The sequence below is a fragment of the Artemia sp. Qi Xiang Cuo genome, chromosome 19, assembly GCF_049724085.1.
Source record: "Artemia sp. Qi Xiang Cuo chromosome 19, ASM4972408v1, whole genome shotgun sequence".
NCBI classification, from domain to species: Eukaryota; Metazoa; Arthropoda; class Branchiopoda; order Anostraca; family Artemiidae; genus Artemia; species Artemia sp. Qi Xiang Cuo.
The window spans coordinates 31,358,914-31,384,085 of NC_142812.1; the positions used below are offsets into that span (position 1 = coordinate 31,358,914).

At 36.0% G+C, this 25,172-nt stretch overlaps 1 protein-coding gene across 1 annotated transcript in view; it reads right to left on the bottom strand.

Annotated features, from left to right (window-relative positions):
* Positions 1 to 24,549, bottom strand: part of LOC148940727 (uncharacterized) — a 93,945-nt gene extending 69,396 nt beyond the window's left edge. Inside the window, exon 1 of the mRNA XM_089104721.1 lies at positions 24,339 to 24,549. Coding sequence (XP_088960847.1) covers positions 24,339 to 24,369 — 31 coding nt within the window. The 5' untranslated portion in view covers positions 24,370 to 24,549. The remainder of the gene's footprint in view (positions 1 to 24,338) is intronic.
* Between the last annotated feature and the right edge of the window lie 623 nt (positions 24,550 to 25,172).

The following is a 25,172-nucleotide window of genomic DNA, read 5'->3' on the forward strand; positions in this document are numbered from 1 at the left end:
TGTGGTTTCTCTGTTACGCATTTATATCATGCAGCAATACTCGTCACGAGCTATTTGTGGAATCCCAGCGTATTAGCGGGCAAAAAGTCTTGGAGCTAGAGAGGACCGTCCAGACTCGCTGGTTTTACGCTGTCCGCTCTATTTCGAAGGTGAAGGCCAGATTTGATTGTATTGTTGCTGTGCTTGCCGCAGTCTCTGATAGTTCCAACGGCGAGGCAGCGTGTGAAGCAAAAGGACTACTGGACAAAAGCAACTCTGCCTCTTTTGTTTCAACTTTACAAATAATGGAAAAAGTATTAGTCATTGTAAATTGTTTATCAGAGCAACTTCAATCCGGAAGTTTGTTGATTTATAAGACACTTGCACTGATTTCTGGGACATATGAGACACTCCAAAAGCTGAGAAATGATAACGAATGGAACAACTTAAGCAAAAACATATCTGAATTCTTAGCTTTAAACGATATCCAGGAATCGAAATCTCCACAATCTAAAACCAGTGCTCGAAACAAGAGAAGTCAAGCCATTTCCATTCGTCTCAAAGCCTTTCTTTCAAACTCAACAACCGGTAAACGCAATATCAGTCAGCCAGTTAAATCAGACTGCGGTAAACTTCTGTACTTTGAGGTAATAGATCGTTTCACGAGTGAGATGGACCAACGTTTCATGCAGAATATGCCTCTGCTCGATGCTTTATCTGCCTTCGACCCCTCAAGCTCCAATTTTCTCGAACTTTTGAAAGTGGAAAGAGTTATGTGTCATTATCAAGAGATCCTCGGTGTCGACGACCATGCCATATAATCCCAGTTTTCTCTTGCAAAGTTGCATCTGTCAAAAAGTGATATTTCAAAAAGGGATCTTCTTTGAGCTATCAAAATCTTATCCAGCCTCCCAGTTGCCTATTCTGCAGTACTAAAACTGATGAAGTTATTTGCTACTTTGCCTCTGAACAATGCCAGTATTGAACTATTCTTCTCGGCATTAGGGCGTGTGAAAGACTATCTGCGATCGACGATGGGAAACGACAGACTCAGTGATCTCATTATAATGGCCGTTGAAAAAGAGGAGGTAAAGAAACTGGATTTGGATAGATTAGTCGACGATTTTGCCAAGCAGCAACCTCGCCGCTACCCCCTGTTTTAGGTATGTTTGCTAAATGTTGTTCTTTTTTTGCATCTTAATTTTAAAAAAAATCGAAAAAAAATCCTTGCCCCCCCCCTAAATTTTCGTGAATTGGCGCCACTGATTATCTCCCCTATGGTGAAAACACTACAGAAAAGCAAGATATGAATTTAATGCCATGTTTTTTTTAATCATCGAGTCATAAAACCTAGGGGGCAACATTTTGACCAGCCATTTCGCACAACTCTCGAGGATACTGTTTTCCCCCTCCCCCATTAAAGGGGGAAATCTAACAAAGTCCAGCGATAAAACAACATAACTTTCTGTTTTCGATTTCTCCGCGCAGAACAAGAGCAGACGTGAAATTCGAGCGCACAATACCTCATCCCCTGGATTTTTCCAATTTCTCCCCTTTCCCCCTGTTTTTTACCCTGTTCCGCCTAGGGGAGTTTTAGGGACTTTTGATATGTTGTACAGAATTTTTTTCTCTACAAGACGGTGTAAAAATCTTTCATATTACAATTTTATCCCAGAGTTTCGTAGATTTACTGGACTATAAGGACATATTGGAAAATTTAAGAGGCCGTCAAAGATCGACCGACATCAATGTCGTAGCTCTAGTTCTCTTTTCTTTTTATTATATTTAAAAAATAAGTGATGTTCTGTAATCTGAAACCACATGGGCCCGAGACCTTGTTATGAGGGAATCCAATATCAGGAAACGTCCATAACACGAATTTTTGAAATCCATTCATCAAGGGCCTTTAAATGGTCAAAACACAATATTCTGTATTTGTCCAATTTAAAGCACTTACGGATGAATTGGAATGTCTATTAAGACGTCAAAGCAATTAGCCTACTTGCAGCAAAAGAAATGACAAACTGATATTAAAATGAGTCGTAGATAATCATATTTTTACGGACACCCAAGAACTATGAAATGCCATTTCAAACCCTAACTAAATTTACGACATTGCAAATTCGCATTGCTATGTAAATAGATGAACAACTGACGAACTGTTTGGCCATGCTTATATAAACAGGGTGTTCCTTATTAGTCCAAACGGAAGTAAGGTAATTACAATAACAGTTTACTTCGCACACTACGCTTTAAGTTTGAATAATGAACAGTTTTCAACAATGAATTTTATAAAACATCGGCCTTGCCATTTTAGAGATACGAAATATTTGACCTTTCCATGGCTTATCTTCTCTTCGAACATGGCTTTGCCAGTCTTATAAAATAGCAGTACTTTTTTATAGTAAATTCAAGGCTCGTTCAAAAGAGCAATGACAAGAAAACGTAATTGTGATATGCAAAAGCGATTCTTTACAAGACAGTAGTTGGGCTGTCAAGTGTCCCTGAAAAAGGATTCAATTTACTTATATAGTTAACGAAAAATGTCATGCTAGCTAAAATTGTAAATATTTTTTTTCCAGATTTCTTCAAATTAATCAGCTCATCGATTGTACTGTAAGAAATTCTATAATCCATACCACACAATTTAGAGGGATCAAGAGTCCCTTTTGTCCAAAATAAAACGAATAGAAACTAAATAATTGAATTATAAATGTAAATTAGAATTCTACAACATTTGTAAATAATAGATTGTGAGACAAAAAGATAATATCAGCAGAAAGCCAGAAACTACTATAAAGGTGTACAGATAAAGATAATCGTTCATTGAAACATAAAAGCAGGGCGGGTCCTTACGCTAGGAGGGCTGCCATGGCCTCCCGAAAATTCTCATTATTTTTAAAATTTTATCAACCTTTGCATTATTTTTACGATCCTTCCATTTTTTTTACAACCTTCCTGCCATTTTTCGTATAATTATTTTTTATTTGTGTTTTCGCCCCCCCCCCTCCAAAGTAAGTTCTTTTACACTTGTCGGGGGCATGACAGGTATCTCAATGGGAATTTTTTCCAAGTTTTCCAGAATTTCCACCTGTTTTAGGCTCTAACTTATAAAATGATATGATTTCTATGTAAAATAAACAAATCAAAAATAAAACCTGGTCCTTATAGCAAAGTAATAAATAATGTGAGCAGAGAACTTTTCTGAGCATTATCTACCTTTCATGATTATACTTCACATAAAAAAAACTAATTGTTGCTATTAGCTACACATACGAGATATGACAACAGTGTCTTTTTACTTTTATTGAGAGAAAAACTTTTGCTAATTTCAATTTTGTAGTTGGATGCTTAAATTGAATGGCGCAATTCCAAAATAATAGGAGCTGAGATAACAAATTGTATCGTCAAATTCATAGTTCCCCATAGGTTGGTCAAGGGAAGGCCAAGTTTTTTTTTATAATTTTCCTTTATCCTTGCTTTCTACCTTTCCCTTGCTCTCACTCGCTTTTGGCTTCGGCCAATTTATCATACGGGGTGGCCTAATACATTCAAATTTATGAAGAAGTTCGACAAAAAAAGTACAGGAATGTAAAATCCAGTCAAACTCACACAGACACCAGCCTGTGTCTATTACATACTCATGAGTTGGTTTCGTGTTAACGAAAACACAAAGCGTAAAAGCGCTAAGAGCGTGTGTAAGCGTAAAGAGTGAGTCGTTGAGAAAGGAACAGCCCCTTTCATATACAGAATCATTTATGTTCGTTTTAAGTTTTAATACCGGTCATTACTTTCAGTTAAAAATAAACTTGTTTTTTTTTATTTAATTTCTGAATGTTTTTCAATTAATGCAGGTTCGAATGTGGCTCACCATACATGAAAAATTAAATGAAAGTTTGCATATTAATTTCGGCAGATTTATTCCGTATATGAAAATTTGTTGAAAATCTTGCTATAAATCAAGACTTTCGTATATGAAAATCTTGCTCTTTACGCTAAAGCTGCAAACACTTTTAAAAAAGATTCATATTCTAATCAAACGGCCCCCGTGTTTCAGTAGCCGTTATTAAAAATTGAAACAAACAGTCAAACTTTAGTTTAATTTAGTCAAACTTATAATGGAGTAATTTCTTTTCTCGTTTTTGATTTAATTCGATCGTTTCAAATTATGCGTAAACTGGCTCACTCTCCATGAAATTTACCCCACCGCTTAAAAAAATCCGATTTTACCAAGTATTTCAAGTAAGAAAGTTCTGCAGCAAGATTCTCTGGTACGCTGAATATGATGGCGTGATTTTCATTAAGATTCATTGAATTTTAAGGGATGTTTCCCCCCTATTTCAAAAATCAGGCAAATTTTCTAAGGTTGGCAATTTTTGATGGGTAACAACACTATACTTGATGAATCTTATATATTTCGAATGGAATGTGTGCAACTGAACCCCCGTGTAACAGAACCCCAAGCAACTGAGCCCGTGTAACTGAACCACCGTGTAACTGAACCCCCGTATAACCGAACCACCGTGCAACTGAACCCCCGTGCAACTTAACCCCCGTGCAACTGAACCCCGTTTAACTAAACCCCCGTGCAACTCAACCCCAGTTAACTAAACCCCCGTGTAACTGAACCCCCGTATAACCGAACCCCCGTGCAACTGAACCTTCGTGCAACTCAACCACCGGACTTACATTGGGTACAACACAATAGGGTTATCAACAATAGTGGTTTAACGTTTAAACTGTTTTAAATAAAATGGCCGTCCCAAGATTTAGATCGGATGTATTTGGGGGGAAAATAGGGTGGGGTGGAAGCCCTCCGATCACTTTTAACTCTGAAAAAGTGCACTGGAAGTTTTGATTTCCAATAGAATGAGACCCCCCCCCAAAGTTCATAAAAAAATATTTCTACAAAAACCTTATGTGTTAGCAATGAGCAGCTAGCTTAACTTACAGCCCTTGCCCCAGATGCTGCTGATGGGGCTGTTAACCCCCAAGGTATGGTTATTTGATCTTCAGACTATTTTGAACAAAATTTTTATTTTGATCGGATGTATTTGGGGGGGATGTCGGTTAAGAGGGAAGGGCTGATTCTCCTGTGATTAGCTTTGATTCTTCGAAATCGAAGAATCTTGAATTTCCAATCGAATTTCCAATCGAATGAGCCTCCTTCAAAGTTTTTACGATCATCCCTTCAATAAAAGCCGTACATTTTAACAATTGGTAACTTGCAATAACATACAACCTGCTGATACAGGTGTATCAGCAATTTTTTTTGGAACAGCTTAGCGTATCAAGATGCAACTTCTGGGGTATCTACCTGCTACTACTGCTATTAATGCTGCTACTACTACTAATTCAACTCTATTATTACTTCTACTGCTCCTATTACGACCTCTGCTACTATTAAACTAGCACTATTCAGGCTACGCATATCAAGTTGAAAATTTGACAGAATGAGGTATTTGAGGTGGAACTTGAACTAAATCAAAAGACAATATGTTCATGCAGATTTTCAAAATGGCATATCTCAAAAAGGTATTTGTTTATTAAGTTGGAACTTTCAGAGAGTGATTAAAGAGAAAATCAATTCACCAAAAGGAAATATGTGTACGCTCAGATTTGGATTTACCTCTAGGTCCCTAGACCCGGACCTAGAAGCGCATAATGCTAGCGGGAGTAATAAATTATTACTGAGTAATTTTTTCCAGACAAAAACTGGACTGATGTGATTTATCGTCGCCAGGTGCACTCTGCCGCTACGCTGCCTTTCACAGAAAAGTGACTTTAAAACAACACAGGAATTCCATGGTCACTTATAAACTGTCAGACGTCTCCCAAGAATGGTAGCTGAGTGTTCGGTATTACCCCTCTCTTTCATCACTTTTCGCTCATCAGTTGTGTGCTGTTAACACAGTTACATGGTTACACACAGTTACAGTTACATGGGGTTGAGTTGCACGAGGGTTCAATAACATAAGGCTAAGTTAAATGAGGGTCCAGGTGCACGAGGGTTCAGTTGCACGGGGGTTCGGTTATACGGGGGTTCAGTTACAATGGAACCACTTGGAATCATCATAATAAGCTGATTCTTTTAACGTATCTACTGATATCAAAATTCCGTTTTTAGATTTCTGTTACTATTGAACCGAGTCGCTCCTTACTTGCAGTTAGTTACCACGAACTGTTTTATATATATTACATCCTCATTTGTGGTTCTAACTTCTGGGCCAAAAGAAAATTATATTTTAAAAAGTAATGCCAATCTTGCTTTTGTTTTTACCAAGTGTTTTTTAGACCAACCAAGTGATCAAACTTTCAAAATGCAGAAGAAGCAAGTACCATTAGTGGTACTTTCAAAAATCAACCAAGGAATTTTCAAAATTGTTTAGTTGTCTTTTTGTCAATAGTGATTACATCTGTTAGCTTGCTTTTATTCATTAGTTATATGTTTCTAATATATGCACTGGTAGGTTATAGTATCTAGTATGCTTGGCAAACATCAAATAAAACTTTGAACATTACATTCAATTGGTTTAATTCATGTCAAAATTTCTAAAATTCACAAAAAGGGGGGGGGGGCACAAAATATGTTTTTTAAAATCTAGGGGAGCGACTTTGTATCCTTTCAAAAAAAATTGTTTTTTTGTAATGAAAATACCAAAAAACGGTCCTTTTCAATGAAACTCCCAAAAAATGGCACTTGCAAAATCTAAGAGGGGAGAGCAAAAAAATTGAAGGGGGAACAAATAACGCACTCCCTCTCCCCCACCTCCATTGGCACCACTGATTACCGTCAGCAAGCACAAGAGGACATTGGCACCATTTGTCGAAAAATGATTTTGGATTCAGCCGAATCTGCCAGCCGAAAAATTTTAATGTTTAAATTAGGCTGCGCTCAATTTCTGGTATTTTGACGGAAATGACAGTCCATGTTTAATTGCAGCACTAATCTAAGCTCAACCTATACTATATTTCCTTAAGTTTTCTTCGTGCTAGTGAAATTTTTAAATTTTATGAGCTGTTTAACAAGAAATTACGATATCAATGACCAGTTGTTTGTTGTTCCTTTTTTCTTTTTTTTAGGCAATAAACAGACCAATGCTACCAAGTTTTTCACTTCCTTGTGAATTTTGATGGCGGCTTTGTTGATCGGCAAATATTATAATTAGATTTTATTTGTGTTCGTTTTGTTGTATTTTGACATGAATACAACCATTTGAATGTGATGGTCCAAGTTATATTGAAATGTTTTCCAAGCCTACTAGTGCATAAATTAGAAAAATACAGCTAATTACTAAAAGCAGGCTAACAAATGTAACCACTATTGACAAAAAGGCAACTTTTAAGAGTTTTGAAATTTCCTTGGTTTAAATTTGTCTTTTGATGAAGCGTTTGATTGATTGATTTTTAGCTGTCATTAAGCCAAATAAATAAAAATGAAATGAGAAAGAAGTTGCTATACTTTCCTCGTTAATAAAATGTACTGTTTTTATGTGCTTGGTTGAGTTTATTTCGGTGCACAGTTTCATCAGAAGTCCTTAATTTTTAAAATAATATTTAAAGTCCCTTCACTACATTTATTCTGTTTTAATTATCTGAAGTTTCTATTTTTTACTGTCATTGTGTTTGCAGCATGTACTGATTTATGTTTTTTTTTGGAGGGGGGGGCCAACGAAACTTAGACTCTCCCATTAGTATTTTCACCCCTCTGTCCCTCTAATTAGTTCAGATTTCAAACTTCTGGGGGGAGGGGGTGGTACGTGCACCAAAGATGACCAAAATATTTGTTTCACAATACTATCAAAATAATGACCCACGGTGAGGTGAACTCGTGTGCGGGTCATTGTGGGTGTAGAACTACTGTTACTACAAGGAACAAACAATATTTTATTGAAGCAAACAATGATAATCAACTCAAATAATTGAGCCGTAGCCTGTAAGTCCATACTATATGTGAAGGACTCTTTCCAAAATTTTACTGCCCCCCCCCCACACACACACCCTAAAGGAGTGGCCCCACTTGTATACTTTTTTATAGGTAATTACTTGGCTAAAAAAAAAAAAAAAAAATCCTAATTCAGTAATTGAGATAAATGTGCACTTGAACGAGATTTTAACCATACTCATCTATCCAATTACCTAGGACAAAACAGTATAACCGAACCATTAACTAAATCGAAGTCGTCATCAATAAATGTAAGCCGTTGTAAATTTAAGCAAAAACACCTTAAATCTAACGAAATACTTCTAAGTAGTAACCTTTCATTAGGGTTCATCAGAAGAAGATGTATCTATGTTAAGATAGGCATGTTCTCGGGGAGAAGTGCTTTTGACCTCCTCAAAATATCTGGATATTTACCATTTGTCTGCTTTGCCATTATTGTTCGCCTGTTTATCGGGGAATAGGGGTTTGAGAATAGGGATTTTGTCCCAGTCAAGGTTTAATCGGGTTGTACGTAAAAAAAAGACATAGATAAACTCCAGAATGCACTCATCTGAGACAAGACGCACATTCAGACCTACAAGCATAGAAGATTCTTCACTAACATCAGAACGGCCCCCCTTCACTCTCTGACACAAGCACAAATTTCCTCAATAAGTAAAATCAAATAGTCGGAACATTAAGGTTCCTCCCTTCTTTCCCGTACATATAACTACCTCTCGTAATTGAAGTAAAAAAAGAACAAGTAATATTTAAAGTAAAAATGAATCTATCTAAAATGTCATATAGTTTAGATTACCTTTTTGATCTTCTAACTAAATATTTCTTTAAATTATTTTGAAAGACCCAAGAGAGCTCCTAGATCTCAGCTGTTACATCTCCACAGAAAAAAAAATTATCCGCAAAGGTTTGATTTAGGGGGAAGGACTTAAGGGCCCTTCTAGAATTTTAGTTTCCAAAAATAAAAGCAATGTTTTCTTTAAAAAAATAATAATTTCATGTGCAGGCTTAGACAATTTGTCTGACATTGACTGTCTATAGTTTGTTCAATCGATCCTTCAACAAAATTTCGATGATCGTTTTGTAGCTTACATTAAGTTTTGATACCTATTTTCATTATTTATCAGGCAGATATGAATAAATGTATTTAAGAGCTGTCTTCAAGCCAAGGAGGGGTCTCCCCTTGTTGTTTGACAGATTTACGAGATCAGAAGTATAACTGCATAGAATTAGACTGCCTTCTCCATAGATTCTCAGCCTTAGCAAAATGCACTCAGCTTTAGCAAAATGACGTTCAGTCTGAGTTCAAGACTAAAGACCAAAAGAGTTTACCCATTACGAACTATTTGCAAAATCAGCCTGTATATACCCTTAGGGTATTCCTACATCAGTGTCACCGATTAAAGTTGAACTGAATTTCTTCATCTATTTTTTCTACATTATCTAAGTCAATACGTCCCAAGCGACAAGCCCCAGATGCTATTTGTCACCGGTTTTACAAACACAAAATAATTGAATTTCTTATTATCCATAAAATCAGCCGATTGAACTGAACCGATCTGAATTGGGTCAGTAGTAATTTTGCAATGCGGACATGTTTGCTCTGGTTTCGTAAAAAGTAGGTGAGCATAAATTACAAAATAAATGTAGAAAAACTATGACCAACATAGGATCCGTCCAAAATCAGTGATGTTTAATACATTTTGGCCAAATGCATCCTTACAGAAAACGGTCGTATCTGAAAAAAGTAAATTCGAGAAAATCAACTTTAAAGGTTTGAAGGCTCCTAAGGGATTGCAAAGCGTGAATCAATATGTTTTGGAACGTAAGAGAACCCTGCTTAGTTGTAAAATGCCCTTTTGGACACTTCAAAAGCCAAGCTTGACTCTTTGAGAAAAATAATAAACGACAAAAGTATTAGTAGCACTGCTTACCAAGGGCGTGTCATGCAGCCTGCATAATACACCATGTTGGTACAGCTGATTATGAGCAATATTGCTGTACTTCGTATTGAACAACATCAGGCATAAATCGCTAACTTTCCATTTAGGCTACATTGTGAATGACAACACTGAACAAAAAAAACGATGAATTCCACTGTAAGGTAGGTTGTCTACCAAAGAGTTTTTCGTTTGAATGAAAAATATGTTAAAGAGTGCAACCATGGTAATGAGTGCTCAAATGATGTAGACATAGCCTAATACTTAACATACAACAGTTTTCTCCAGTGATAGTAGAATATTACGCATCATTACGATTAAATATTCTCTTGAATTTAAAATGTTTTTAGAATCAGAAAAATACATGCAAAATGTAGGGTGGTACAGGCCACCCAATTATCTATCAGATAACTACGCCTTTTACCCTTTCGGAAATTGCTTATACTATACTTAATTGCGAAGCTATGAGTCATCTTTTCACACTTAGCTCGGTTGCGTAGTCAAGACCCAACTGTTTCGTGCCTTTGTTTTAGATAATGGCACCCTTTTTAGCTCATGGCGTGCCTTTGGAGTTTTGGACGCCCAGAGCCTTTAATTAAAATGAGGATTATTCATTTTTCAGTTTTATACTAGATCTTGAGATAAATTAATTAAAAAAAAGTTTTTTTTTACTGAAAGTAAGGAGCGACATTAAAACTCAAAACGAACAGAAATTATTCTGTATATTAATGGGGCTGTTCCCTCCTCAACGCCTTGCTCTTTACGCTAAAGTTTGACTCTTTCTTGTAACTCTATTTTTTAAAACAATAAAAAAAAACTTTAGCGTAAAGAGCAAGGCGTTGAGGAGGGGAAAGCCCCTTCCGTATACGGAATAATTTCTGTTCGTTTTAAGTTTTAATGTCGCTCCTTACTTTCAGTTAAAAGAACTTGTTTTTTTTTAATTTAATTTCTGAACGTTTTTTTATATAAAGATGGGAAATCCGGCAGCCCCCATTATAGAAAAGTCCCTTCCCCCGTGACAATTTCCTCCATGGAAAGATCCTCCCACGTAGCTTCCTCCTCCAACCCCCTCCCTACCAGAAGAAATCACTCCTGAAAACGTCTGCATACTTCCAAGCACAGTTTATAGAATTATCCAGTAAGTTTATCGCAGATCATTTCTGGTCTTCATTCTCGGTGCGAACAAAAAGCTCCTCCCACTTATTTCTGCATTAGCGGGTTAGTCTTTTTCCGTCAATCAATGAGAAATTGTTACAAAGTTCATTATTCGTAATAGCGGGTTTCCACTTATTTCCGATTATTTCTATTATAACTGTAAGTTTCGCGTCCAAGAGGGTTACAAATTGCATTATTCGTAATAGCGGGTTTCCACTTATTTCCGATTATTTATACTGTAACTGTAAGTGTCGCGTCCAAGAGAAATCTGACTTATCTAACCGTGAAAAGATCTAATGCCGCTTATGTTTATATCTGCAAAAAAGTTCTCTGGAGCACTCGCAAGTCGGGTCTGGGTTTTTAAAATGGGTGAGATAGGGAATGATCATACTGCTAATTCTATAAACTGTGCTTCCAAGTAATAAATAATATATATAAACAATGGCAGAAGTTCATAACTTGGAGCCCTTCCCCTGGGGACTGTGGGGGATTAAGTCATCCTCAAAGACATTTATTAGGGTTTCGACTATGCTGAACAAAACGGCTATCTCAAAATTTTGATCGGGTGACTTTGGACAAAAAATGAGCACGGGAGGGGGCCTAGTTGCCCTCCAATTTTTTTGGTCACTTAAAAAGGGAACTAGAACTTTTAATTTTCGTTCGAATGAGCCCTCTCGTGATATTTTATGACCACTGGATCGATACGATCACCCCTGGAAAAAAACAAACAAATAAACACGCATCCGTGATCTTTGTTCTGGCAAAAAAGGCAAAATTCCGTATTTTTGCAGGTAGGAGCTTGAAACCTCTACAGTAGGGTTCACTAATACACTGAATATGATGGTTTGATTTTCATTAAGATTATATCACTTTTAGGGGGAGTTTCCCCTTTTTTTCGAAAATAAGGCAAATTTTTCAGGCTCGTAACTTATGATGTGTAAGACTAAACTTGATGAAACTTTAGTATTTGAAATTAGCATAAAAATCCGCTTCTTTTGATGGATCTACAGGTATCAAAATTCCGTTTTTTAAAGTTTTGGTTACTATTGAGCCGGGTCGCTCCTTACTTACAGTTCGTTACCACGAACTGTTTGATAGAACTGAGTTCTTTTTCTGTATTTACGGCCTATCTTCAGGGAAGAATGTTTAATAAAATCAGCAACAATAGCCTACGATTCAGTCTAGATCCAGGTTTCTCAGCCTAGCTTCACCGAAACCCTAGAGTACCAAAGGGGGTCCTTGAGGACTCTGTGAGAAAGTGCAAGCTACGGCAAAGCCATATTGACTACGATGAGTGGAAGAACAATGAATTATGATAAGTGGAAGAATCGGACGGCCTAAAGGTTCCTTGAGACATTTGCGCACAGGGAAAAAGTTTGAGGAGCAATGGTTTATATCCTCAATCAATGATAGTCGGCAGTCTATTGGAAATAATTATGGCTAGCGCAGGAATCGCTCAAGATAGAGTCCTTAAGAGTGGAATTCCCGTTCCTGGCAGTGAAGAACTTTACTCTCGCATGTTCCAGAGGTGTCAAAGCTAAACAAATTTTGAAAACTGAGTCGGCTTTTACCAAAAAATAAAACGGTACTTGATTCTTATAGCCGCCACACTCAAGTTCTGACCAAAAGTGAAGTTTGGTTAACGCTAATGAAATAAAACAAAATATGATGAAAATATAATACTTTATCAACAAAATTATGAAAACTATAACAAAGAATTATGGAAGGGGGGCCGCCCAGACCGCATTATATTAAATATGTAACCAAAACTAACCTAACCAAAATACCAACTAAATATTTAGTTGAAATAAAGCTAAAATGTAGATTCCCACCAAGCCGAAGCTAATATTGTCTGGCATAAAGACCATGAAAACCTGTGATTATCTCATGTTCACGATACAAGATCTTGAGTGTGGTGGCTATAAGACAAAAGTACCAAAAAAAGCTAATACAATTTTCAGTCCGAACAGGCAAATGTGACAATTTTGCTCTCACAGGATGAGCTAAGGACTCCTTCGCTTAGCAGAGCAAACACAAAAAGAAATATGTCAGTAGTGATCAACCCTAATCAGGCATGTAACCGAAGCTTTTGTGATTTTAATTGATTATTTTTAGCAAAATTCGTCACGCTAACCGGTTACTGATTTGATAACAAAGTAACAATTTAGGATGCAAGTAATTAAATTTGCATCATTCTTTATTTGAAGCCATGGGCAGCGTTTTGTTCCACCTCGGGTTAAGCTAATGAAAATTTACAGTGCTAAAACTTTATGCATCAGTTTTTGAAACCCGATTAAGGGCGTATCCAGGATTTTTGTTCGGGAGGAGATATTTTGAGGGGGGAAAGGTTTACACAAAAAAAAATTAATGGATGGGGTTTAAAATCCTGAACCCTCTCTCCTGGATATGGCCCTGAAAGAAAAATATAAGATTTTCAGGAAGGTTCCAATGAGCATATATATATATATATATATATATATATATATATATATATATATATATATATATATATATATATATATATATATATATATATCTCTTTTTCCGGTAGCATAGCCAGGAGGTGATATTAGAGCCCTTCACCAAGGGAAAAACATTTATACAATTTCCGGAATCCTTTCCTTTAAATTAATTTAGGCCCCCTCCTTCAATACAATACTATCTCTATCACCGTTTTGCTTCCTTTGCTTGTTTTTCTCTTTGTTTTATTTCTATCCCTCACTGTATTCCACCCCCTAAAAAAATGCAACATTAATTTCAAGTTATTTTTTTTATTAAGACGTCTCTTCGACCACTTTTTTAGATGACTACCATCCGTCGTATCGGCTTTAATTCATGGTTTTTATGGTCTTTCAGAACAATCTAATGTCAACCCTTTCGATAAATATCGGGAACCAACAAGGATACTTTCTATTACTTACCTTTTTAATCCATGACTAATTATAGGTTGGCATATAGGATTTTTAGTGCGGGGGGGGGGGGAATTTGGGATGAGGTAAACAACTTCAGAAAGTAACTCACCCGTCCTGCCTACGTAGCTGGCATATGGACCTACACCTAAATACCCGTTTCTAGTCGAAATTGACACTGTTTTACTGAAAGCAATGATCCACTTTTTAATTTTATAAAGAAAACAACAAAAAACTAAGAATGTGTTCCACAACTCAGTTATTAATAATTAGCACACATTATTTTTTATTACCTTTTGCATGAAATGGAGATTCAGTCCCTAAAATGGTTGATATACATAAAGGGGTTAACGTTTTAGTCCATTCTCTGCTTATAGTATTACAAATTGCCTATAACTAATTGTTATCCATTGTCTTGGAACAAAAATAATAGCAAATAATTAATTATCCTTAATGATAGTTGAGTTCCGAAACATACTTAAGCTGGAGAGCGTGTTGAAATTTCGAAGAAATTCTTCAAAGAACTTACGAAAAAAATGGCTCCACTTAATTATTATCAATTAAAGAAGGAAAATCAAATGTCCTGGAAAAACATGGATAGTCCCAGATTTAAAAGTCCTGTCCTGGTGTCCTCGATAGTCCTCAACGCGTCCTGGATTTGTGCAACCAAATGGAATAAATGCCAGACAGCTACAACACTTAAAAGTAAACATTTAAAGGAGAAACGCAGTCAAAAGGAAGTATAGCTTTTATCTAGTCAGCTAGTAAGTGAGAAAACTATATTTAGCATGTTTGTTCACGTTTTTCTGGAAAAAGTTCCTGTCATTACAAATTCTCGATTTGACTATCAACTATTGCTTTCATCTTTTGTCCTTCATCTTACTCAACAGCTGAGCTTTTAGCTAAGAAGAACTGTCAGTAATTCTTTGATATTATTACATTTTTATTTACGGCAAGAATAATGTATAACATTTAGTTTTACAAAACCAGACTGATACATTGCAGCGATCTATTTCTCTGGTTCCTTTGTAAATTAAATAAAGATAGAAGTATTTTCAACTCAAAGTAAGGAGCAACATTGAAACTTAAAACAAACAAAAATTATTCCTTATATAAGGGGGACTGCCCCTTCTTTAACCCTCACTCCTTGCGATGACGTATTTTAGCGCTTTAAAAAAGCTTTTTATTTCAAGTAAAGAGACCTTGTGTTTCAAGAGTCGTTCTTATAGAATTGGGCCGAAAAGTCAAACTTTTGCGTAAAGAGCGGGGACTGTAGAAGGGGCTGCTCCCCTCATACGGGATAATTTCTGTTCGTTTTAAGTTTTAATGTTGCTCCTTACTTTTAGTTAAAAAAAACTCCATTTTTATTGAAAAATGTGCCCCAGCCTTCATGCCAGGTTTATGATCACCGCAATTAAAAGGTACTTACAAACGGAAAGAATAGTATGGTTGGTAAGATAGTTAAATATTTTATGCCAATTTTAGAAAGTGTGCATTATTTGATGGCGTAGATGACAAAATATCAACAGTACTTGGTATGAAAAGAAATAATTATGAATCTCCTTTCTCTGTCTGGATTTTGACACAAGCATGTTAAGGCCATTAATTCTCTCTTTGAAAACAACCCTTTCCCTGGCTACACAAGTGCTATTGTCTTGAATGGAAAGGTTTCATGCTATATTGCATTTCTCGAGATTTGGCGATATTATTTGTTAGATTAATTTTAAAGAGATCAATACCTTCAGAATTAAGGATTTATCAGAATCTAACTTCCATCACTTCAATCAACCTGTCGAAACTGTGCACTGATCTTTGATCGCATGAACATGAAACCCTTTCAAGACACGGAAGACCCCTTTGCAGAGCGGCCAAATTACGTCACAATGCAATAGATATCAAGAAAAAGCATTAACATTTAGTACCGGTGTAGTGACATTTAGTGCCGGTGTAGCTTTACCTGAAAGTCAGAAACTGAAAGCACTTTCGAAATTATTGACTGATATTTGCTAAGGAGGTGTCCAATATAGTGCAGGTGGAACTAGGACTGGTGGTTATACCTCCCATATCTCATACGATATATATTTTCAATATTATATTTCATTCTTGTTCAGTTGCTTCATGGAAACTATGTCAGTATCCCCTTTTTTCTGGTACTTATTTGTTAGCCAGTACGTGGCCAGTAGTCACTCGAGAATTTGGATCTACAAAATCCGACAAAACTAACGACGAAGACCCCACTGCCTTTCCATCACAAACAATAAAAACAAGAAGAACAATAGGGAATTTTTTCATAAGACAGTTAAGATAATTTGAATGAATATTTCGGCCCTATGTCCAAGGGCCGTCCTCAGCAAAACAAAAATATATAAAAGAAAAAAGACTCACAACAACATGCGACCAATAAAACAAAAATGTAACTTTTTTCTCAAAACAGTCCTGGCATCCTTACTCCAGCAAAGTTCAACCAGGACTGATAAATAGAATGAAGTAAAACAAGACGATTCATTGATTCGTCTAATATTGCTACTGAAAAAAAAATAATTAAAAACACGTTCGTATTGCTAAACCTGCCTTTTTGGCAGCTAACCTCAAAGGTCTTTTTGTGACCGGCTCTGTATTAATGTCTACTGGTTTTTTAAAATATTTTGTAAGGTCATTTTTAATTAAATTCGCGTATAGAGTGTTTAGTGAATATTCCCCCAAGTCCCTATTTGAGGAAATATTTTATTAATCTTAAGTCTGATTTCAATTGCTTTTCGAACCATCTGTTTTATGCCTAGGTCATTGCTAATAAGGGCAAATTCTTCAAAAAGTATTTTGTGGCTAGGATTTTCGAAAACATGGCTGCTTACGGCAGAATCAAAAGAAACAGTAGCAATATTAGAATTTAGAGCTTTGGCAATATCATGTTTCTGCTGTTGCAGGCGTTTCTCTAAATTCTGGTGAGTTCTACCTGCATAGTATTTGCCACAATCCCATTGTATTTGATAGGCCCCTCTTTGGCGAGTAACTAGGGTTTTGTCTTTACTAGAATTTAGGAAATTTATTATTTTGAAATTATTTGTAAATACTATATACAGATTATTTTGTGTGCAAACTTTTTTAAGATTCGTAACGATTTTCGGGATGTAAAGAAGGTGAATTATGTTAGAGGGCTTATTGGGATTCTCACATGGTAAACTCCCATTGACTTTACGGGAGTCTCTTTTCAGTCTACGGTTAATTATATTATTAATAAACAAAATAGGATACCCATTTCCAATAAGTATGTCCCTGATAAAGCTTAGTTCTGCTGTGACGTGAGAATCAGAACAAATGTTTAGGGCACGATCGACGAGAGAGATTACGACAGCTCTTTTAACTTGTGGGGAGGGGTTTGATTTAAAATGTAAATATCAATTGTTTTGTGTTGGTTTTCTGTAAATAGTAAAATTGAGTTTATCTAAGATACGAATAATTAACACATCTAGAAATGATATTTTATTTGTACTTTCAATCTCTAAGGTAAACTGTAAATTTCTATCATATGTATTAAGTGATCTAAAAAAAACCTAAGTTCATTTTTCTCATAATTCCAAAGTGAAATTACGTCATTCCTATAACGTCCCCAAAAATATGTTTCAAGAAGTAAGAATTCAACGCCCAATTTTCAATATGTTCCACGTAAATATTCGCCAGTAACCCGGACAGGAGTGCACCCATCGGTAAACCATTAATTTGATGGTAAAAAGAATTATGGAATTGGAAATACATTGAATACTTGTTACAGAGTTTAACCAAGGTCATTAAGACCTCGCAATCTATTCCTGCTGCTGAAGCTTCTATTAAATGGTAATTTTCGTTTATTTTATTTTCTAATAATTCCTCAGATACTGCTACATCAATATTTGTATACATCGAAACAATGTCAATACTACTTATAACTGTATTTTCTGAGATATTTACGTTCTTGAGCTTTCGACTAAATTTGAAGGCTGTACATAACCATTTTCAAATATTGGAGGCGGGGGATTTCGTACAAGCTACGATGGGCCTTAAGGGAATGCCTTCCTTATGTAATTTGGGTAGACTCTAAAATTTTGGACAAAAGCTACCACGGGGGAAAAATTTATTGTATAATTGTGGGGTAATTTTACCATTTTGTTTTAGTTTCTTTAATTCATTGATAATTTTGTTGGCAAACTGATCAGTATGTAATTGATTTTGTGTTACATTTCATTTTTGTTCAGCTGTTTCGCTGAAACCAGGCCGACGTTTGCCTCTTTCCCTTTTGTCATAGAACAGTTTCAACATTAGAATGCTTCTTTGGACTACCAGGCTCAGTGATGTCAATTGAGGGGGGGGGTATCGCTTCCTAGATTGTGAAAAATACCTCATGTCGGTATTGCCATTTAAAAAAGCTTTCTATTGGTACTTTCATTGAAAAAAACCAGCAAAATCCCCCCCTATATCTTGAAAATATTTTTTTGTTCCCTCCCCTAGTTTTTATGAACTGACGCCACTGACCAGCCTTGAGCTACACAACTACATAATACACCAACAAGAGGCTTATTAGCCTGACAGCCAAAGCATAATGCATGCGGAAATTTACAGGAGATTCCCGGGGCATTTAATTTAGTTATTTTCAATTTATATTGGTAAGTATTTAAAATACTTTAGAGGTATTTTTATTTTATTTAAAAAAAAATTTATTCTAATTTATAATAGTAAAGTGGTCAGTGCACTCAAAGTTGGTTCCCTGGCCATTTATACGAGGGAGACTGATTTCAGTGGTGGTGGATCCAGGGAGGGGACCCCGGGCCCCTCCTAAAATTTTTCTGGTACACTCATTCCTTGTTCTTTCTTTTTTACTCTTTTTTAAAGAATAAATTTGTCAATTTGGTCAATTATTGGCACCTTTGTCACATCCCCCAAGATTTTGCTCATTAGCGCCTTTGTCCCGTTTGGCCTTCCCCAAGATTTTGCTCTAGACTCACCCCTCGCTGATTTAGACAAATTTGTGAATTATGTCGCATCTCGGTATCTTAAAATTCCTTATTCCCTATCAAGAAAAAGAAAGCAGTGGTAGATTTTTGTATGCATTACGCACAAGTAATCTGTTTCTTTTTTATGTTGCAGCACCGCTTATTGATTTAACCCTAAATTCTTGGTAAGTGAGTACAAATTGCGTGAACCGTCAAACAAAACTAATCCGGCATGTGAATCTTAATAACTAAAAAGTGACCTCATGAACCTTAGGTTTTTACATTCAAATCAAGATTTGTTCGACAATTTGGCGCCACCCTTTTTTCTGAGTTTAGTTTTGAAATCTGCGAAGTTGTCTACATTCCAAGGTTGACATTACATCAATTGCAACTTAGTTTTCGATCTATTGGAATTCAGATTATTATTATTTTTGTGAATGTTTTCCTTTTCATGTTGTGGACCGCAGTACATATATCTAGATATGTGGACTGTGCAATACTACGCACTGTTCAATTTTGCGAAGACTTTTTACACGAATTTTATAGGTCTACAAAAAAACTTATTTATAGCGGTCTACAATTATGAGCGACGAAGTTGGTAAGAGGGCATGTCTTTGGGCCTCTCTTATATTACAACAACTTCTTATATTGTATATTACGTTAATGCTGAATACTTTGATTAATTTATCCTGGTTGTTTTTGCAAGCGCAATACAAGAAAAATTTCCTGCTTGTCATCATTCTGAGGAAGATCGATCATGCTTATTCTCAAATGGCTTACAATCTTATACCGCATATTTTCCTTGTCTGCCACCTTAACGCATGTTTTAAATACCTGTTACATAATTTTTTTGGAATGACGAATAGTAAAAAAGTTTTAGCAAGACATCGATTATAAATAAATATAAATGGAAAACATGAGAGCAAGGGTAGTCGTAGAGGGGTAAGTGGTCTGGTGAAGTTCAGATTTCTTCCCTTGAAAAACACGGGAGGAATATACTTAAACATACACTTTTTCACTGGTGGCTGGCATTTACCCCCCCCCCCAGAAAATACACCCCGGTAAATACCCCCCCCCCCTGGAAAATAAGGCTTTCAAAATTTGAGAATTTTATTTGAGTTTTTTTTTTGGTAGGGAGAAGGAATTTGGGTACTCGTGTATTATACACCACTCACTAAAGTTTATGCTGTGTGAAACTCGAGAACAAACAGGTTTCTTCGTTAGTTTTTTTCAGCTTAGCGCGAGACAACACAAAGAGAAGTGACAGAATATACGGGAAATATATAATTTGGGCTATATATTTGCACATAAGGGGGGGGTAAAGTATTTAGATGGTTTAAAGTCAGAAAACAATTCTTTCTAGGTATTGCCACTATAAAATTACAGAAGAATAGCGAGGTATCTGGAAATCTTGTTAACTAAAAAAAAAAAAAAAAAAAAAAAAAAAAAAAAAAAAGTATAAAGTAAATTTAATGTTTCATTTAAGTGTTTTTTTCCAAGTATTAAGTACTATTAGGTTAATGTATTGTTTCATCTAAGTGTTTTATGATGATCGCTGATCAAAGTTTATGTTATTTGTGCCTTTCGTTTATGTTATTTTACTATGTTCATATCATGACCTTATATTTGGCTTTAAAATACACTTCTCTATCTATCAATCTAATATGCAGAATGCTTGTACCAAACAAATTTTTCATGCAGGCCCGATATACTTTACCCCCCCCCCCCTAATATGCAAATCTATAGCCCAAATTTATTTCTAAAGTAACGAAGAAACTAAAGAAAAAACTGGTGAGTTCTCGAACTTTACACATCGTAAACTTGAGTGAGTGGCGCATAATACACAAGTACCAAAATTCCTCCCCCATACGAAAATGAAAAAAATAAAACTCAAACCAAATTTTCAAATTTGGAAAGCCTTATTTTTCACGGGGGGGGGGGGTATTTTTCGGGGAGCATTTTCCGAGGGGATGTTTCCCGCGTGTTTTATTTTCTGGGGGGGGGGTACACGTCTAGAACCCTTTCAGTATATAAGGAAAAATATAGCTATTTGGTCCTTTCTCTTTAGTATATTGATTTCAATTTTTGTATCTTTTGTAACAATCGTTAATTTTATGAAAAGTCGCATTTATTACAATAATTAATTTACGAGGGCTTTAATCCACCAATCTCTCAGGGACTTAGATTGTAGGAGGAGGGTGAAGGCATTTATTCCCTATATATTTTTTGTCCCTCTTAGATTTTTTGCTTCCTCGAGACTTTGAAAGATACTTTTATTTATTTCCATTGGAAAATGCGTTTTTTTGTATTTTCATAGAAAATTAAAAAAAAACATCAAATTATCCCATATCCCATATAAAAAATATATTCTGCCTCCCCAATCCCAGGTTTTCATGGATTGGTGTCACGGTGCTCTCTCGGCCCTGGGCACGCGGTTGTTTTAAGATCTGTCTCCCCAAGAATAAAATTCCCAGAACTTCCTTTTAAAAATGGAAAGACTTGTTTAACATAGCACAAAATCATCGTTTGTCTAAAGGATGGTTTCCCAACCTGTAGGTCACGATCCCAAAGACAAAGAATCGCACTTTGAAAAAAATAAAAATAAATAAAAGTAGCCTAAATTAAAAGCTTACGTAAGAGTGCATGCTTTATTTATTAATTAATCAAATGCATGTACAAATACAAAATAAAACTTATAAAAAGGATAGGTGTGCCTAACAAGGAATAGCTAATAAAACCATTTGGGGTCTTCTCCAAGGCCGTACCCAAGATTTTTTTTTCGGGGGGGGGGGGGGGGGTTACACCCACAAAACGCATAAAAAATCCACAAAACGCATAAAAAATTTGTTTATATCCATTTTTGTTATGTTTTACGAGTCAGACAAACATTCCGGGGGTCAAACCCCCTAACCCCCCCCCTCTGGGCACGGCCTTGGTCTTCTCATAATAAAACATAATTAGGCTATTTATAATATGAAGGTCGGGAGGCAAATGATTTTTTTACCTATTTTATGGGGGGGGGTCAATGTTAATAAGGTATATTCTCAAACTTCAAGAAGAAGCCTTGGTCACGCCCCTTGTCTCCGGGAAAAATGCAATAGCATCTTTCCATACCCTTTCACTAAAAAATTTTCTAGCTTTTGTTTTGGGAAAGGTTTCCCAGAAAATACAGTATAGGCCTATGAGGGACTATCACCTGTTTTAAGGTTGTAGGATGTCTGAAGATGTTTTAAGGATGATATGCCCATTTTCATCTTGGATGGAACAAACCTTTGATTACTCTAGGTGTCACACAATGTCAAACAATAATAACAAAAGAGTAGTACCATTCGACCACAGTTTATATAATTATCCAGTATGATCTTTCCCTATCTCATCTATTATAAAAACCCGGACCAAGGTGCGAGTGCTCCAGAGAACGTTTTTGCAGATAGAAACATAGGCGGGATCAGATCTTTTCACGGGTAGACAAGTCAGACTGTGATCTAATCGGAAACAAGTGGAAATCTGTTATTACGAATAATGCACTTTGTTGGAAACAATCAGAAACAGACTAACCCGCTAATGCAGAAAGAAGTGGGAGGAGCCTTTTGTTCGTTCCGAGAATGAAGACCAGAAATGATCTGCGATAAACTTATTGGATAATTCTATAAACTGTGCATTCGACTCCCCATTCAACATTGCTTCCAAATATAATAACTGTAACTATGGCCATTGGATCCTGGCAGCCCCGCTCCCCTAATGGGGCCATTTGCTGCCCTATGTTATACAAAAAACTTCGCTGATTTTTTTTTTTATTATTATTTTTGCTTACATTGGCATTATTTTGCATCATGAAACAAATGTTGAGGAGAATAATAAAACACAATGCAAACCAGCACCAGCAGAAAATTAAAGTTTTGTATATTGCCAAGAGCTAGATATGACACCCTTTAGGGGGGGGAGGGGCCGGGACGTAATTTTTTAATACTTTTACAACACTTTTTAATTTCAAGTAGCTCTTACTCAAAGGTGTAAATGTAGCTTTATTCGTATTCCGTAATTTTAAACTAAATTAGTTTCCATAATTTACTAAATTAATAAATTTAAAACGCAAAAATCTACCCAGAATCATTTTGGAACCATCCAGTGGTGTCAATTCACGAGCAGGAAAATGAAGGGGAGGGGGAGGATTTTTTTCAATTTTTCAAAGAAAATACAAAAAAGGCAATTTTCAATGAAAATACCAGGTAAAATATTTTCCACGATCTAGGGGGAGTATCTTAGGGAGCGAGATGTACCCCCATCCCCAGTGAGCTCGCTGGAACTGTCAGAGCGGACACATAGTAAAAAAAAAACGAAAAGAAAGTTTCATCCATAGATGCTTCATTCACTTATAGGGCTTCCAAAAGTCAAGACTGGGTCTGGGGACAGGGATGTACGAGAGAGGGCCCGTGCCCCTGTCCCACCGAAAAATCCAAAATTATCTTGATTTTTTGGGCAATTATTATACAAATTATCAGTGGAAGCCTAGAATTGGGGCTGTTGAGAAGGAAACATGTTAAAAACAATCCTTAGTTCATAATATACAGAATAATTCTAGTGAACACATTTTGATTACGATTCTACAATTATTTACCCCCAAACCTCCTCTCCCCCCCTGATGTGCAAATATATAGCGCAAATTATATATTTCCCATGGGTTTTCCGGTTCTTGATATCGTCTCGTTGATTCAATTTATGGGAAGAAGGGTTGAAACAGGAGTGAGACATGGCATAATGCAAGGGAAATATACAATTTAGGCTATACATTTACACATTTGGGGTTGGGCGTAAAGTATAATGGAATCACTGTCAAAATGAATTAACTGCAATTATGATGCTACATCACAAAATTTTTATAATTAAAAATTAAAAAAAAATTAAACGATATAGAAATTTTATATCCCCACGTTTTTTTTTATTATTTGGCCCTCTTAGAAAAAATTCCTTTGTATGTGCCTTCCCGGGGCACAAGCTTTTGTACAACAGTAAGCAGTGGTTACTTTGACATTGAAACCGAAAAAAAAAAATCCTAGAGTGGATTTGGTTGAATTTGGCTTCTAAAAGGCTCAAATATTAATGCAGTGATGGTGTCGCGTGTACTGCTACCAATCGCTACAGCCTGAAAGGGGATATAGCAATCAAAGTGGGGGGATTCAACATTTGAGTGGAAAAGTAATTTTTTCCTCGTCCTAAGACTTGTAATACGGCTAATACCTGGGTTTTGTAAACAGCACTGAATTCAAAAAGGGGATGGGGCTTAGCTTAGTCCCCTGCAACCTCTCTCAAGGTGCATCACTGGCCAAACCTTTGAAAGGTAAAATTTTTTCGATTTATTTTTTAATATAGAAAAAAGTTAAGGTCAAGTCTTTATAACTTGCCACAAACAGAAATGATAAACTTAAAAAGAAAATAAATAGACACTTACCCCAAGAAGTACATGAAATATAAGAGACCATCGCAATGACATTTAAGTATCTGCTTGGTTTTAGTATATCCAGCTAGGTTCATAGATCATAAACAAATAAGCAATTCAGTAGTCAGCCACTGAAATTTGAGTCACGCCAGCTTCAACTAATCAGCGGATAAGCACAATACTATCTGTACTGGTGTCTAACGTCAACCCAAGGACGTTTATGAAGGTACTTTTAAAACAGGATATAAGCTAAATAAAATACTAGATTATGAATACTGGTTTTAATCAAACCCGCGGTTGAGCTTATGTTATAAAATCTGTCGTCACTGAAATCCGCATTCTTCTTAACTGTTATTTCGGGAATTTCTTCAACTTTTTTTGAACCCATTACATAAATGCATTAACAAACGTGATGATTCATGCTATTAGTGATATATCCAGAATAGATCGTTCAGTTGTGGTGTTATAATGGTTCATCGCTCTTTATTAATGAATAAAAAAAAATAATTTCTGAAACAACAGTAAAGAATGACGTTAAACATAAAACGAGCAGACATTTCCCTATAGATGAGAGGGGCTACAGTCCTAAGCAAACTGCTCTTTACGCTGAAGTTAACTTTTGCTTTATTGGGTGAAGGACTGATATCCATTTTATGATAATATTTAAATTGAAGTGTAGCTCCGGTCTCTCATATATAGGACAACTGAAAGCCAAACACATTTAAACTTTCTTGTATTACTATCATAGGCAGCTGTAAAGAACGATGTTGGCACAATATATTATTATTTTTTTTTTGGGGGGGGGGGAAGTTAGACCAGGGCACTTCGTATCGAAGGAGTTGTCGT